The sequence below is a fragment of the Oncorhynchus mykiss genome, chromosome 29 (genome assembly GCF_057628025.1).
Source record: "Oncorhynchus mykiss isolate SJ-2025 chromosome 29, ASM5762802v1, whole genome shotgun sequence".
Lineage (NCBI taxonomy): Eukaryota > Metazoa > Chordata > Actinopteri > Salmoniformes > Salmonidae > Oncorhynchus > Oncorhynchus mykiss.
In genome coordinates, this window is record NC_143050.1 from 2,358,617 (window position 1) to 2,375,000 (window position 16,384).

General features: G+C 48.3%; 1 protein-coding gene across 1 annotated transcript in view; it reads left to right on the top strand.

Moving 5' to 3' along the window:
* Positions 1-16,384, top strand: part of fat3b (FAT atypical cadherin 3b) — a 297,423-nt gene that overhangs the window by 265,684 nt on the left and 15,355 nt on the right. The window contains exon 68 of the mRNA XM_090226225.1: positions 236-331. Coding sequence (XP_090082351.1) covers positions 236-331 — 96 coding nt within the window. The remainder of the gene's footprint in view (positions 1-235; positions 332-16,384) is intronic.

Sequence of the window (16,384 nt, forward strand, 5' to 3'; positions counted from 1 at the left end):
GGTAACATTGGTGTGTATGCACTGAGAAGAGTAGCATCATTTTTTAAAATTGTATTTTATTTAACCTTTATTTAATTAACTAGGCAAGTCATTTAAGAGGCCTCCTGCGGGGTCAGAAGCTGGGATTAAAAATAAATAAATAAAATATGAATATAGGACAAAACACAAATGTGTAGTATTTATTATCACACACACACACACACTCTCTGACCCACTCTTTCCTGTCTGTCTACAGTGGAGGATCTGGTAGAAGAGGTGCCGTGTTTCTCAGACAGTACATCTGAAGCTCTCTCTCTCAGCTCCTACACCTCAGACTCCTTCGATGACAACGGTAAGTCTGACGCTTACGCCAGCTAGATCATATTCTTGCTAACACTAGCTAGTATATAAACGCTAACACTAGCTAGTTCATACTGACTAACACTAGATAGTATATACCCGCTAACACTAGCTAGTTCATACTCACTAACACTAGCTAGTTCATATTCTCACAAACACTAGTTAGTTCATACTCGCAAACACTAGTTAGTTCATACTCACTAACACTAGCTAGATCATATTCTCGCAAACACTAGCTAGATCATATTCTCGCAAACACTAGCTAGTTCATACTCGCAAACACTAGTTAGTTCATACTCGCAAACACTAGTTAGTTCATACTCACTAACACTAGCTAGATCATATTCTCGCAAACACTAGCTAGTTCATACTCGCAAACACTAGTTAGTTCATACTCGCAAACACTAGTTAGTTCATACTGCCTAACACTAGTTAGTTCATACTGCCAAACACTAGCTAGATCATATTCTCGCAAACACTAGCTAGATCATATTCTCGCAAACACTAGCTAGTTCATACTCGCAAACACTAGCTAGTTCATACTCGCAAACACTAGCTAGTTCATACTCGCAAACACTAGTTAGTTCATACTGCCTAACACTTGTTAGTTCATACTGCCTAACACTAGCTAGATCATATTCTCGCAAACACTAGCTAGTTCATACTCGCAAACACTAGCTAGTTCATACTCACTAACACTAGCTAGTTCATACTGACTAAGTGTTTTTCCACCTAGGTACTGAACCATACCGTACCCGAGCTGGTACTGGTGGGTCTGTTTTTTTATTACATTTGGGTGCGGTTCTGTTCATGTGGGCCAATAGAAAAGACTTAGTCCTGACTCGCTTGTAAAGTGTACTGAGGGGCGGGGTTCCACATCGTCGCCATCATTGTTTTAGTAACAAAGTTCCATTACCATTATTTACAACTAAAATATGTCTAGCTAGCTAACTTAGCTAATATTTCAGATACAACGACAAGATACAAAAAAATAATAACAAAATTAATCGAAAATGAATGAATCCTGGACTTTAGGGGAGACCTTACTTGCTCTCTGGGCTGACTCAAAAGGTACAAGAGGAGCTTACAACAGGTCTCCAGAGATATGGCCACCGTAAGCTATACAAGCAATGGGAATCAGTGTGTTGCGATAAAATAAACTTAAACAAGAATACCAAAAGATAGAAGACAACAACAGTGTCAACGACAGAAATTCATTATATTACTATGGATGCTGTTAGGAGCTGGTGTCCTGCAGTCAGTATGGATGCTGTTAGGAGCTGGTGTCCTGCAGTCAGTCTGGATGCTATGCTAGGAGCTGGTGTCCTGCAGTCAGCCTGGATGCTGTTAGGAGCTGGTGTCCTGCAGTCAGCCTGGATGCTGTGCTAGGAGCTGGTGTCCTGCAGTCAGCCTGGATGCTGTGTTAGGAGCTGGTGTCCTGCAGTCAGTCTGGATGCTGTGTTAGGAGCTGGTGTCCTGCAGTCAGTCTGGATGCTGTTAGGAGCTGGTGTCCTGCAGTCAGTCTGGATGCTGTGTTAGGAGCTGGTGTCCTGCAGTCAGTCTGGATGCTGTGTTAGGAGCTGGTGTCCTGCAGTCAGTCTGGATGCTGTTAGGAGCTGGTGTCCTGCAGTCAGTCTGGATGCTATGCTAGGAGCTGGTGTCCTGCAGTCAGCCTGGATGCTGTTAGGAGCTGGTGTCCTGCAGTCAGCCTGGATGCTGTGCTAGGAGCTGGTGTCCTGCAGTCAGCCTGGATGCAGTGTTAGGAGCTGGTGTCCTGCAGTCAGTCTGGATGCTGTGTTAGGAGCTGGTGTCCTGCAATCAGTCTGGATGCTGTGCTAGGAGCTGGTGTCCTGCAGTCAGTCTGGATGCTGTGCTAGGAGCTGGTGTTCTGCAGTCAGCCTGGATGCTGTTAGGAGCTGGTGTCCTGCAGTCAGTTCTTTATGCTGCAAGGAGCTGGTGTCCTGCAGTCAGCCTGGAAGCTGTTAGGAGCTGGTGTCCTTCAGTCAGTATGGATGCTGTTAGGAGCTGGTGTCCTGCAGTCAGCCTGGATGCTGTTAGGAGCTGGTGTCCTGCAATCAGTCTGGATGCTGTGTTAGGAGCTGGTGTCCTGCAGTCAGCCTGGATGCTGTGCTAGGAGCTGGTGTCCTGCAGTCAGCCTGGATGATGTTAGGAGCTGGTGTCCTGCAGTCAGTCTGGATGCTGTGCTAGGAGCTGGTGTCCTGCAGTCAGGCTGGATGCTGTTAGGAGCTGGTGTCCTGCAGTCAGTCTGGATGCTGCAAGGAGCTGATGTCCTGCAGTCAGCCTGGAAGCTGTTAGGAGCTGGTGTCCTGCAGCCAGTCTGGATGCTGTGCTAGGAGCTGGTGTCCTGCAGTCAGTCTGTATGCTGTTAGGAGCTGGTGTCCTGCAGTCAGTCTGGAAGCTCCTAGGAGCTGGTGTCCTGCAGTCAGCCTGGAAGCTGTTAGGAGCTGGTGTCCTGCAGTCAGTCTGGATGCTGTTAGGAGCTGGTGTCCTGCAGTCAGCCTGGATGCTGTTAGGAGCTGGTGTCCTGCAATCAGTCTGGATGCTGTGTTAGGAGCTGGTGTCCTGCAGTCAGCCTGGATGCTGTGCTAGGAGCTGGTGTCCTGCAGTCAGCCTGGATGATGTTAGGAGCTGGTGTCCTGCAGTCAGTCTGGATGCTGTGCTAGGAGCTGGTGTCCTGCAGTCAGTCAGGATGCTGTGCTAGGAGCTGGTGTCCTGCAGTCAGGCTGGATGCTGTTAGGAGCTGGTGTCCTGCAGTCAGTCTGGATGCTGCAAGGAGCTGATGTCCTGCAGTCAGCCTGGAAGCTGTTAGGAGCTGATGTCCTGCAGTCAGCCTGGAAGCTGTTAGGAGCTGGTGTTCTGCAGTCAGTCTGGATGCTGTGCTAGGAGCTGGTGTCCTGCAGTCAGCCTGGATGCTGTTAGGAGCTGGTGTCCTGCAATCAGTCTGGATGCTGTGTTAGGAGCTGGTGTCCTGCAGTCAGCCTGGATGCTGTGCTAGGAGCTGGTGTCCTGCAGTCAGCCTGGATGATGTTAGGAGCTGGTGTCCTGCAGTCAGTCTGGATGCTGTGCTAGGAGCTGGTGTCCTGCAGTCAGGCTGGATGCTGTTAGGAGCTGGTGTCCTGCAGTCAGTCTGGATGCTGCAAGGAGCTGATGTCCTGCAGTCAGCCTGGAAGCTGTTAGGAGCTGGTGTCCTGCAGCCAGTCTGGATGCTGTGCTAGGAGCTGGTGTCCTGCAGTCAGTCTGTATGCTGTTAGGAGCTGGTGTCCTGCAGTCAGTCTGGAAGCTCCTAGGAGCTGGTGTCCTGCAGTCAGCCTGGAAGCTGTTAGGAGCTGGTGTCCTGCAGTCAGTCTGGATGCTGTTAGGAGCTGGTGTCCTGCAGTCAGTCTGGATGCTGTTAGGAGCTGGTGTCCTGCAGTCAGCCTGGATGCTGTTAGGAGCTGGTGTCCTGCAATCAGTCTGGATGCTGTGTTAGGAGCTGGTGTCCTGCAGTCAGCCTGGATGCTGTGCTAGGAGCTGGTGTCCTGCAGTCAGCCTGGATGATGTTAGGAGCTGGTGTCCTGCAGTCAGTCTGGATGCTGTGCTAGGAGCTGGTGTCCTGCAGTCAGTCAGGATGCTGTGCTAGGAGCTGGTGTCCTGCAGTCAGGCTGGATGCTGTTAGGAGCTGGTGTCCTGCAGTCAGTCTGGATGCTGCAAGGAGCTGATGTCCTGCAGTCAGCCTGGAAGCTGTTAGGAGCTGATGTCCTGCAGTCAGCCTGGAAGCTGTTAGGAGCTGGTGTTCTGCAGTCAGTCTGGATGCTGTGCTAGGAGCTGGTGTCCTGCAGTCAGTCTGTATGCTGTTAGGAGCTGGTGTCCTGCAGTCAGTCTGGAAGCTGCTAGGAGCTGGTGTCCTGCAGTCAGTCTGGAAGCTGCTAGGAGCTGGTGTCCTGCAGTCAGCCTGGAAGCTGCTAGGAGCTGGTGTCCTGCAGTCAGCCACCTTACTGCTAGAAGGCACCCAGCAGAGACAGGTCGCAGTGGTGTGTAGTATATGGGGCCTTGGTGACAAAACGGATGGGACTGTGATAGACTGCATCCAATTTGCTGAGTAGAGTGTTGGAGGCTATTTTGTAAATTACATCGCCAAAGTCAAGGATCGGTAGGATAGTCAGTTTTATGTTTGGCAGCATGAGGGAACGAGGCTTTGTTGCGAAATAGGAAGCCGATTCTAGATTTAATTTTGGATTGGAGATGCTTAATATGAGTCTCGAAGGAGAGTTTACAGTCTAACCAGACACAAAGGTATTTGTAGTTGTCCACGTATTCTAAGTCAGAACCGTCCAGAGTAGTGATGCTATTGAATCCTCTGGTAGGATTCGCGGAAGAACACAGCTATGTTGTTAATGAGAGAAAAAAGTGTCCCACGTACCAAGACACTCTCTCTGTTGAGTCTGCCAAAATGAGGTTCAAATGGAGTGCAGAGCACCACACCTGCACCTGATTGGTGGACTTTGCAGGGAGCAGGGGAGAGAAGCCTTCATACTGGCCTTACATACAGGATGCTCCATCAGTGGAAATGCCAATGCACTTGCTGATGTCAAGCTTCATGTTTTCCAGAACTTCACTCAGTACCTTTACAAAGTATTGTTCAGTGGATGCCTCGCATTTCACCACAGGCCACAAGCCTCTCATGGATGACGTTCGTCACATATCTGACTATGACAGAGCATTGATCTTGTGTTGTCGATGTCCTGCGTAGTGTCAGTCTGGACTGAAAACATATCAGCTTCCTGGATTTCACTTGCTATGGTGGCCTGCATTGTGTGTTGGATGGTGGTAGTGACGTTATCGACAGTAGTCCTTTTTATAACAGAGTGATTAGAGAGCCTCTGCCCTCTTCTTGACCCTGGCAGTTTCCTGCTTTTCTCTCTACAGGCAGTCAGATGCTCTTTCACACACAGGTCGTACTTTCCAAGCAGAACGATAATCTCCAAAGAAGTTGCCATGGTCAACGCTGCTGTCATCCTGCGTATAAACTGCTTTCAGACCGCATGCCTCTGTAGCTCAGACCCCCTCTTGACTTTAACAACATCTATAATGCTCTCTAGCACTTGCCTTCTTCTGCGCACTTTGCTCTCTATGAACAGACATGCCGACTACCGATGAACAGGCTCTCAGTGTTACCTTTGGAGGACCATAGAAAGTAGGCCTCAGCATAACCTCTTTGCGTAACACTCTTTCACTCTCTGATGGATATGCTTCCAGTCTGTCGTTGCATATTGATGAAAGGGCTGTTCTCTGTGGGCTTTTGCAAAATGCAGAATAAAGCATGGTTCTCTTCACTGTATGAGGAGCCACTTCCTGTCGGTTCCATCTTTACAAAAGAAAACATTGTGCACCACAGACTTTTTTTTTACACTTTTATTGGGGGTGGAAACTAAAAAAACATATCTAGGTCTTCGGTCTCTTAAAATAATACAAAAATTGAGGTGGCAGTGGCAACCTGGCTCTGACTCAATCTACATCTGTCCACTGTAGACACACCATCCTCTACCTGGATATCTGTCCACTGCAGATACACCATCCTCAACCTGGATATCTGTCCACTGCAGATACACCATCCTCAACCTGGATATCTGTCCACTGCAGATACACCATCCTCTACCTGGATATCTGTCCACTGTTGATACACCATCCTCTACCTGGATATCTGTCCACTGCAGATACACCATCCTCTACCTGGATATCTGTCCACTGTAGACACACCATCCTCTACCTGGATATCTGTCCACTGTTGATACACCATCCTCAACCTGGATATCTGTCCACTGTTGATACACCATCCTCAATCTACACCTGTCCACTGCAGATACACCATCCTCTACCTGGATATCTGTCCACTGTTGATACACCATCCTCAACCTGGATATCTGTCCACTGTTGATACACCATCCTCAACCTGGATATCTGTCCACTGTTGATACACCACCCTCAACCTGGATATCTGTCCACTGCAGATACACCATCCTCAACCTGGATATCTGTCCACTGCAGATACACCATCCTCAACCTGGATATCTGTCCACTGTTGATACACCACCCTCAACCTGGATATCTGTCCACTGTTGATACACCATCCTCAACCTGGATATCTGTCCACTGTTGATACACCATCCTCTACCTGGATATCTGTCCACTGCAGATACACCATCCTCAACCTGGATATCTGTCCACTGTTGATACACCATCCTCAACCTGGATATCTGTCCACTGTTGATACACCATCCTCTACCTGGATATCTGTCCACTGCAGATACACCATCCTCAACCTGGATATCTGTCCACTGTTGATACACCATCCTCTACCTGGATATCTGTCCACTGCAGATACACCATCCTCTACCTGGATATCTGTCCACTGCAGATACACCATCCTCAACCTGGATATCTGTCCACTGTTGATACACCATCTTCAACCTGGATATCTGTCCACTGTTGATACACCATCCTCTAACTGGATATCTGTCCACTGCAGATACACCATCCTCAACCTGGATATCTGTCCACTGTTGATACACCATCCTCTACCTGGATATCTGTCCACTGCAGATACACCATCCTCTACCTGGATATCTGTCCACTGTTGATACACCATCCTCTACCTGGATATCTGTCCACTGTTGATACACCATCCTCAACCTGGATATCTGTCCACTGCAGATACACCATCCTCAACCTGGATATCTGTCCACTGTAGCCACACCATCCTCAATCTACACCTGTCCACTGTTGATACACCATCCTCAATCTACACCTGTCCACTGCAGATACACCATCCTCAACCTGGATATCTGTCCACTGTTGATACACCATCCTCTACCTGGATATCTGTCCACTGCAGATACACCATCCTCTACCTGGATATCTGTCCACTGTAGACACACCATCCTCTACCTGGATATCTGTCCACTGTTGATACACCATCCTCTACCTGGATATCTGTCCACTGCAGATACACCATCCTCTACCTGGATATCTGTCCACTGCAGATACACCATCCTCTACCTGGATATCTGTCCACTGTAGCCACACCATCCTCAACCTGGATATCTGTCCACTGTTGATACACCATCCTCAACCTGGATATCTGTCCACTGTTGATACACCATCCTCAACCTGGATATCTGTCCACTGCAGATACACCATCCTCAACCTGGATATCTGTCCACTGTTGATACACCATCCTCAACCTGGATATCTGTCCACTGTTGATACACCATCCTCAACCTGGATATCTGTCCACTGTTGATACACCATCCTCAACCTGGATATCTGTCCACTGTTGATACACCATCCTCAACCTGGATATCTGTCCACTGCAGATACACCATCCTCTACCTGGATATCTGTCCACTGTTGATACACCATCCTCAATCTACACCTGTCCACTGCAGATACACCATCCTCAACCTGGATGTCTGTCCACTGTTGATACACCATCCTCTACCTGGATATCTGTCCACTGCAGATACACCATCCTCAATCTACACCTGTCCACTGTTGATACACCATCCTCTACCTGGATATCTGTCCACTGTTGATACACCATCCTCAATCTACACCTGTCCACTGCAGATACACCATCCTCAACCTGGATGTCTGTCCACTGTTGATACACCATCCTCTACCTGGATATCTGTCCACTGTTGATACACCATCCTCAACCTGGATATCTGTGTACTGCAGATACACCATCCTCAACCTGGATGTCTGTCCACTGTTGATACACCATCCTCTACCTGGATGTCTGTCCACTGTTGATACACCATCCTCTACCTGGATATCTGTCCACTGCAGATACACCATCCTCAATCTACACCTGTCCACTGTTGATACACCATCCTCAACCTGGATGTCTGTCCACTGTTGATACACCATCCTCAACCTGGATGTCTGTCCACTGTTGATACACCATCCTCAACCTGGATATCTGTCCACTGCAGATACACCATCCTCAACCCGGATATCTGTCCACTGTAGCCACACCATCCTCAACCTGGATATCTGTCCACTGTTGATACACCATCCTCAACCTGGATATCTGTCCACTGTAGCCACACCATCCTCAACCTGGATATCTGTCCACTGTTGATACACCATCCTCAACCTGGATATCTGTCCACTGTAGCCACACCATCCTCAACCTGGATATCTGTCCACTGTTGATACACCATCCTCAACCTGGATATCTGTCCACTGTTGATACACCATCCTCAACCTGGATATCTTTCCACTGTAGCCACACCATCCTCAACCTGGATATCTGTCCACTGTTGATACACCATCCTCAACCTGGATATCTGTCCACTGTTGATACACCATCCTCAACCTGGATATCTGTCCACTGTAGCCACACCATCCTAGACCTGGATATCTGTCCACTGCAGAGACACCATCCTCAACCTGGATATCTGTCCACTGTTGATACACCATCCTCAACCTGGATATCTGTCCACTGTTGATACACCATCCTCAACCTGGATATCTGTCCACTGCAGATACACCATCCTCAACCTGGATATCTGTCCACTGTTGATACACCATCCTCAACCTGGATATCTGTCCACTGTTGATACACCATCCTCAACCTGGATATCTGTCCACTGCAGATACACCATCCTCAACCTGGATATCTGTCCACTGTTGATACACCATCCTCAACCTGGATATCTGTCCACTGCAGATACACCATCCTCAACCTGGATATCTGTCCACTGCAGAGACACCATCCTCAACCTGGATATCTGTCCACTGTTGATACACCATCCTCAACCTGGATATCTGTCCACTGTTGATACACCATCCTCAACCTGGATATCTGTCCACTGTTGATACACCATCCTCAATCTACATCTGTCCACTGCAGATACACCATCCTCTACCTGGATATCTGTCCACTGTAGCCACACCATCCTCAATCTACACCTGTCCACTGTTGATACACCATCCTCAATCTACACCTGTCCACTGTTGATACACCATCCTCTACCTGGATATCTGTCCACTGCAGATACACCATCCTCTACCTGGATATCTGTCCACTGTTGATACACCATCCTCAACCTGGATATCTGTCCACTGCAGATACACCATCCTCTACCTGGATATCTGTCCACTGTTGATACACCATCCTCAACCTGGATATCTGTCCACTGCAGATACACCATCCTCAATCTACACCTGTCCACTGTTGATACACCATCCTCAACCTGGATATCTGTCCACTGTTGATACACCACCCTCAACCTGGATATCTGTCCACTGCAGATACACCATCCTCAACCTGGATATCTGTCCACTGTTGATACACCATCCTCAACCTGGATATCTGTCCACTGTTGATACACCATCCTCAACCTGGATATCTGTCCACTGCAGATACACCATCCTCAACCTGGATATCTGTCCACTGTTGATACACCATCCTCAACCTGGATATCTGTCCACTGCAGATACACCATCCTCAACCTGGATATCTGTCCACTGTTGATACACCATCCTCAACCTGGATATCTGTCCACTGCAGATACACCATCCTCAACCTGGATATCTGTCCACTGTTGATACACCATCCTCAACCTGGATATCTGTCCACTGCAGATACACCATCCTCTACCTGGATATCTGTCCACTGATGATACACCATCCTCTACCTGGATATCTGTCCACTGCAGATACACCATCCTCTACCTGGATATCTGTCCACTGCAGATACACCATCCTCAACCTGGATATCTGTCCACTGTTGATACACCATCCTCTACCTGGATATCTGTCCACTGTAGATACACCATCCTCTACCTGGATGTCTGTCCACTGCAGATACACCATCCTCTACCTGGATATCTGTCCACTGCAGATACACCATCCTCTACCTGGATATCTGTCCACTGCAGATACACCATCCTCTACCTGGATATCTGTCCACTGCAGATACACCATCCTCTACCTGGATATCTGTCCACTGCAGATACACCATCCTCTACCTGGATATCTGTCCACTGTAGCCACACCATCCTAGACCTGGATATCTGTCCACTGCAGAGACACCATCCTCAACCTGGATATCTGTCCACTGTTGATACACCATCCTCAACCTGGATATCTGTCCACTGTTGATACACCATCCTCAACCTGGATATCTGTCCACTGCAGATACACCATCCTCAACCTGGATATCTGTCCACTGTTGATACACCATCCTCAACCTGGATATCTGTCCACTGTTGATACACCATCCTCAACCTGGATATCTGTCCACTGCAGATACACCATCCTCAACCTGGATATCTGTCCACTGTTGATACACCATCCTCAACCTGGATATCTGTCCACTGCAGATACACCATCCTCAACCTGGATATCTGTCCACTGCAGAGACACCATCCTCAACCTGGATATCTGTCCACTGTTGATACACCATCCTCAACCTGGATATCTGTCCACTGTTGATACACCATCCTCAACCTGGATATCTGTCCACTGTTGATACACCATCCTCAATCTACATCTGTCCACTGCAGATACACCATCCTCTACCTGGATATCTGTCCACTGTAGCCACACCATCCTCAATCTACACCTGTCCACTGTTGATACACCATCCTCAATCTACACCTGTCCACTGTTGATACACCATCCTCTACCTGGATATCTGTCCACTGCAGATACACCATCCTCTACCTGGATATCTGTCCACTGTTGATACACCATCCTCAACCTGGATATCTGTCCACTGCAGATACACCATCCTCTACCTGGATATCTGTCCACTGTTGATACACCATCCTCAACCTGGATATCTGTCCACTGCAGATACACCATCCTCAATCTACACCTGTCCACTGTTGATACACCATCCTCAACCTGGATATCTGTCCACTGTTGATACACCACCCTCAACCTGGATATCTGTCCACTGCAGATACACCATCCTCAACCTGGATATCTGTCCACTGCAGAGACACCATCCTCAACCTGGATATCTGTCCACTGTTGATACACCATCCTCAACCTGGATATCTGTCCACTGCAGATACACCATCCTCAATCTACACCTGTCCACTGTTGATACACCATCCTCAACCTGGATATCTGTCCACTGTTGATACACCACCCTCTACCTGGATATCTGTCCACTGTAGCCACACCATCCTAGACCTGGATATCTGTCCACTGCAGAGACACCATCCTCAACCTGGATATCTGTCCACTGTTGATACACCATCCTCAACCTGGATATCTGTCCACTGTTGATACACCATCCTCAACCTGGATATCTGTCCACTGCAGATACACCATCCTCAACCTGGATATCTGTCCACTGTTGATACACCATCCTCAACCTGGATATCTGTCCACTGTTGATACACCATCCTCAACCTGGATATCTGTCCACTGCAGATACACCATCCTCAACCTGGATATCTGTCCACTGTTGATACACCATCCTCAACCTGGATATCTGTCCACTGCAGATACACCATCCTCAACCTGGATATCTGTCCACTGCAGAGACACCATCCTCAACCTGGATATCTGTCCACTGTTGATACACCATCCTCAACCTGGATATCTGTCCACTGTTGATACACCATCCTCAACCTGGATATCTGTCCACTGTTGATACACCATCCTCAATCTACATCTGTCCACTGCAGATACACCATCCTCTACCTGGATATCTGTCCACTGTAGCCACACCATCCTCAATCTACACCTGTCCACTGTTGATACACCATCCTCAATCTACACCTGTCCACTGTTGATACACCATCCTCTACCTGGATATCTGTCCACTGCAGATACACCATCCTCTACCTGGATATCTGTCCACTGTTGATACACCATCCTCAACCTGGATATCTGTCCACTGCAGATACACCATCCTCTACCTGGATATCTGTCCACTGTTGATACACCATCCTCAACCTGGATATCTGTCCACTGCAGATACACCATCCTCAATCTACACCTGTCCACTGTTGATACACCATCCTCAACCTGGATATCTGTCCACTGTTGATACACCACCCTCAACCTGGATATCTGTCCACTGCAGATACACCATCCTCAACCTGGATATCTGTCCACTGTTGATACACCATCCTCAACCTGGATATCTGTCCACTGTTGATACACCATCCTCAACCTGGATATCTGTCCACTGCAGATACACCATCCTCAACCTGGATATCTGTCCACTGTTGATACACCATCCTCAACCTGGATATCTGTCCACTGCAGATACACCATCCTCAACCTGGATATCTGTCCACTGTTGATACACCATCCTCAACCTGGATATCTGTCCACTGCAGATACACCATCCTCAACCTGGATATCTGTCCACTGTTGATACACCATCCTCAACCTGGATATCTGTCCACTGCAGATACACCATCCTCTACCTGGATATCTGTCCACTGATGATACACCATCCTCTACCTGGATATCTGTCCACTGCAGATACACCATCCTCTACCTGGATATCTGTCCACTGCAGATACATCATCCTCAACCTGGATATCTGTCCACTGTTGATACACCATCCTCTACCTGGATATCTGTCCACTGTAGATACACCATCCTCTACCTGGATGTCTGTCCACTGCAGATACACCATCCTCTACCTGGATATCTGTCCACTGCAGATACACCATCCTCTACCTGGATATCTGTCCACTGCAGATACACCATCCTCTACCTGGATATCTGTCCACTGTTGATACACCATCCTCAACCTGGATATCTGTCCACTGTAGACACACCATCCTCTACCTGGATATCTGTCCACTGTTGATACACCATCCTCAACCTGGATATCTGTCCACTGTTGATACACCATCCTCTACCTGGATATCTGTCCACTGCAGATACACCATCCTCAACCTGGATATCTGTCCACTGAAGATACACCATCCTCAACCTGGATATCTGTCCACTGTTGATACACCATCCTCTACCTGGATATCTGTCCACTGCAGATACACCATCCTCTACCTGGATATCTGTCCACTGCAGATACACCATCCTCAACCTGGATATCTGTCCACTGTTGATACACCATCCTCTACCTGGATATCTGTCCACTGCAGATACACCATCCTCAACCTGGATATCTGTCCACTGCAGATACACCATCCTCTACCTGGATATCTGTCCACTGTTGATACACCATCCTCAACCTGGATATCTGTCCACTGCAGATACACCATCCTCAACCTGGATATCTGTCCACTGCAGATACACCATCCTCAACCTGGATATCTGTCCACTGTTGATACACCATCCTCTACCTGGATATCTGTCCACTGTTGATACACCATCCTCAACCTGGATATCTGTCCACTGTTGATACACCATCCTCTACCTGGATATCTGTCCACTGCAGATACACCATCCTCAACCTGGATATCTGTCCACTGTTGATACACCATCCTCAACCTGGATATCTGTCCACTGTTGATACACCATCCTCTACCTGGATATCTGTCCACTGTTGATACACCATCCTCTACCTGGATATCTGTCCACTGTTGATACACCATCCTCAACCTGGATATCTGTCCACTGTTGATACACCATCCTCTACCTGGATATCTGTCCACTGCAGATACACCATCCTCAACCTGGATATCTGTCCACTGTTGATACACCATCCTCAACCTGGATATCTGTCCACTGTTGATACACCATCCTCTACCTGGATATCTGTCCACTGTTGATACACCATCCTCTACCTGGATATCTGTCCACTGTTGATACACCATCCTCAACCTGGATATCTGTCCACTGTTGATACACCATCCTCTACCTGGATATCTGTCCACTGCAGATACACCATCCTCTACCTGGATATCTGTCCACTGCAGATATACCATCCTCTACCTGGATATCTGTCCACTGCAGATATACCATCCTCAACCTGGATATCTGTCCACTGTTGATACACCATCCTCTACCTGGATATCTGTCCACTGCAGATACACCATCCTCAACCTGGATATCTGTCCACTGTTGATACACCATCCTCAACCTGGATATCTGTCCACTGTTGATACACCATCCTCAACCTGGATATCTGTCCACTGTTGATACACCATCCTCTACCTGGATATCTGTCCACTGTTGATACACCATCCTCTACCTGGATATCTGTCCACTGTTGATACACCATCCTCAACCTGGATATCTGTCCACTGTTGATACACCATCCTCAACCTGGATATCTGTCCACTGTTGATACACCATCCTCTACCTGGATATCTGTCCACTGCAGATACACCATCCTCTACCTGGATATCTGTCCACTGTTGATACACCATCCTCAACCTGGATATCTGTCCACTGTTGATACACCATCCTTTACCTGGATATCTGTCCACTGCAGATACACCATCCTCTACCTGGATATCTGTCCACTGTTGATACACCATCCTCTACCTGGATATCTGTCCACTGTTGATACACCATCCTCAACCTGGATATCTGTCCACTGTTGATACATCATCCTCAACCTGGATATCTGTCCACTGTTGATACACCATCCTCAACCTGGATATCTGTCCACTGTTGATACACCATCCTCAACCTGGATATCTTTCCACTGTTGATACACCATCCTCAACCTGGATATCTGTCCACTGTTGATACACCATCCTCAACCTGGATATCTTTCGGAAAAGCTGACCACGACTCCATTTTGTTGATCCCTGCCTACAGACAGAAACTAAAACAAGAGGCTCCCACGCTGAGGTCTGTCCAACGCTGGTCCGACCAAGCTGACTCCACACTCCAAGACTGCTTCCATCACGTGGACTGGGAGATGTTTCGTATTGCGTCAGATAACAACATTGACGAATACGCTGATTCGGTGTGCGAGTTCATTAGAACGTGCGTTGAAGATGTCGTTCCCATAGCAACGATTAAAACATTCCCTAACCAGAAACCGTGGATTGATGGCAGCATTCGTGTGAAACTGAAAGCGCGAACCACTGCTTTTAATCAGGGCAAGGTGTCTGGTAACATGACCGAATACAAACAGTGCAGCTATTCCCTCCGCAAGGCTATCAAACAAGCTAAGCGCCAGTACAGAGACAAAGTAGAATCTCAATTCAACGGCTCAGACACAAGAGGCATGTGGCAGGGTCTACAGTCAATCACGGACTACAGGAAGAAACCCAGCCCAGTCACGGACCAGGATGTCTTGCTCCCAGGCAGACTAAATAACTTTTTTGCCCGCTTTGAGGACAATACAGTGCCACTGACACGGCCTGCAACGAAAACATGCGGTCTCTCCTTCACTGCAGCCGAGGTGAGTAAGACATTTAAACGTGTTAACCCTCGCAAGGCTGCAGGCCCAGATGGCATCCCCAGCCGCGCCCTCAGAGCATGCGCAGACCAGCTGGCCGGTGTGTTTACGGACATATTCAATCAATCCCTATACCAGTCTGCTGTTCCCACATGCTTCAAGAGGGCCACCATTGTTCCTGTTCCCAAGAAAGCTAAGGTAACTGAGCTAAATGACTACCGCCCCGTAGCACTCACATCCGTCATCATGAAGTGCTTTGAGAGACTAGTCAAGGACCATATCACCTCCACCCTACCTGACACCCTAGACCCACTCCAATTTGCTTACCGCCCAAATAGGTCCACAGACGATGCAATCTCAACCACACTGCACACTGCCCTAACCCATCTGGACAAGAGGAATACCTATGTGAGAATGCTGTTCATCGACTACAGCTCGGCATTCAACACCATAGTACCCTCCAAGCTCGTCATCAAGCTCGAGACCCTGGGTCTCGACCCCGCCCTGTGCAACTGGGTACTGGACTTCCTGACGGGCCGCCCCCAGGTGGTGAGGGTAGGCAACAACATCTCCTCCCCGCTGATCCTCAACACTGGGGCCCCACAAGGTTGCGTTCTGAGCCCTCTCCTGTACTCCCTGTTCACCCACGACTGCGTGGCCACGCACGCCTCCAACTCAATC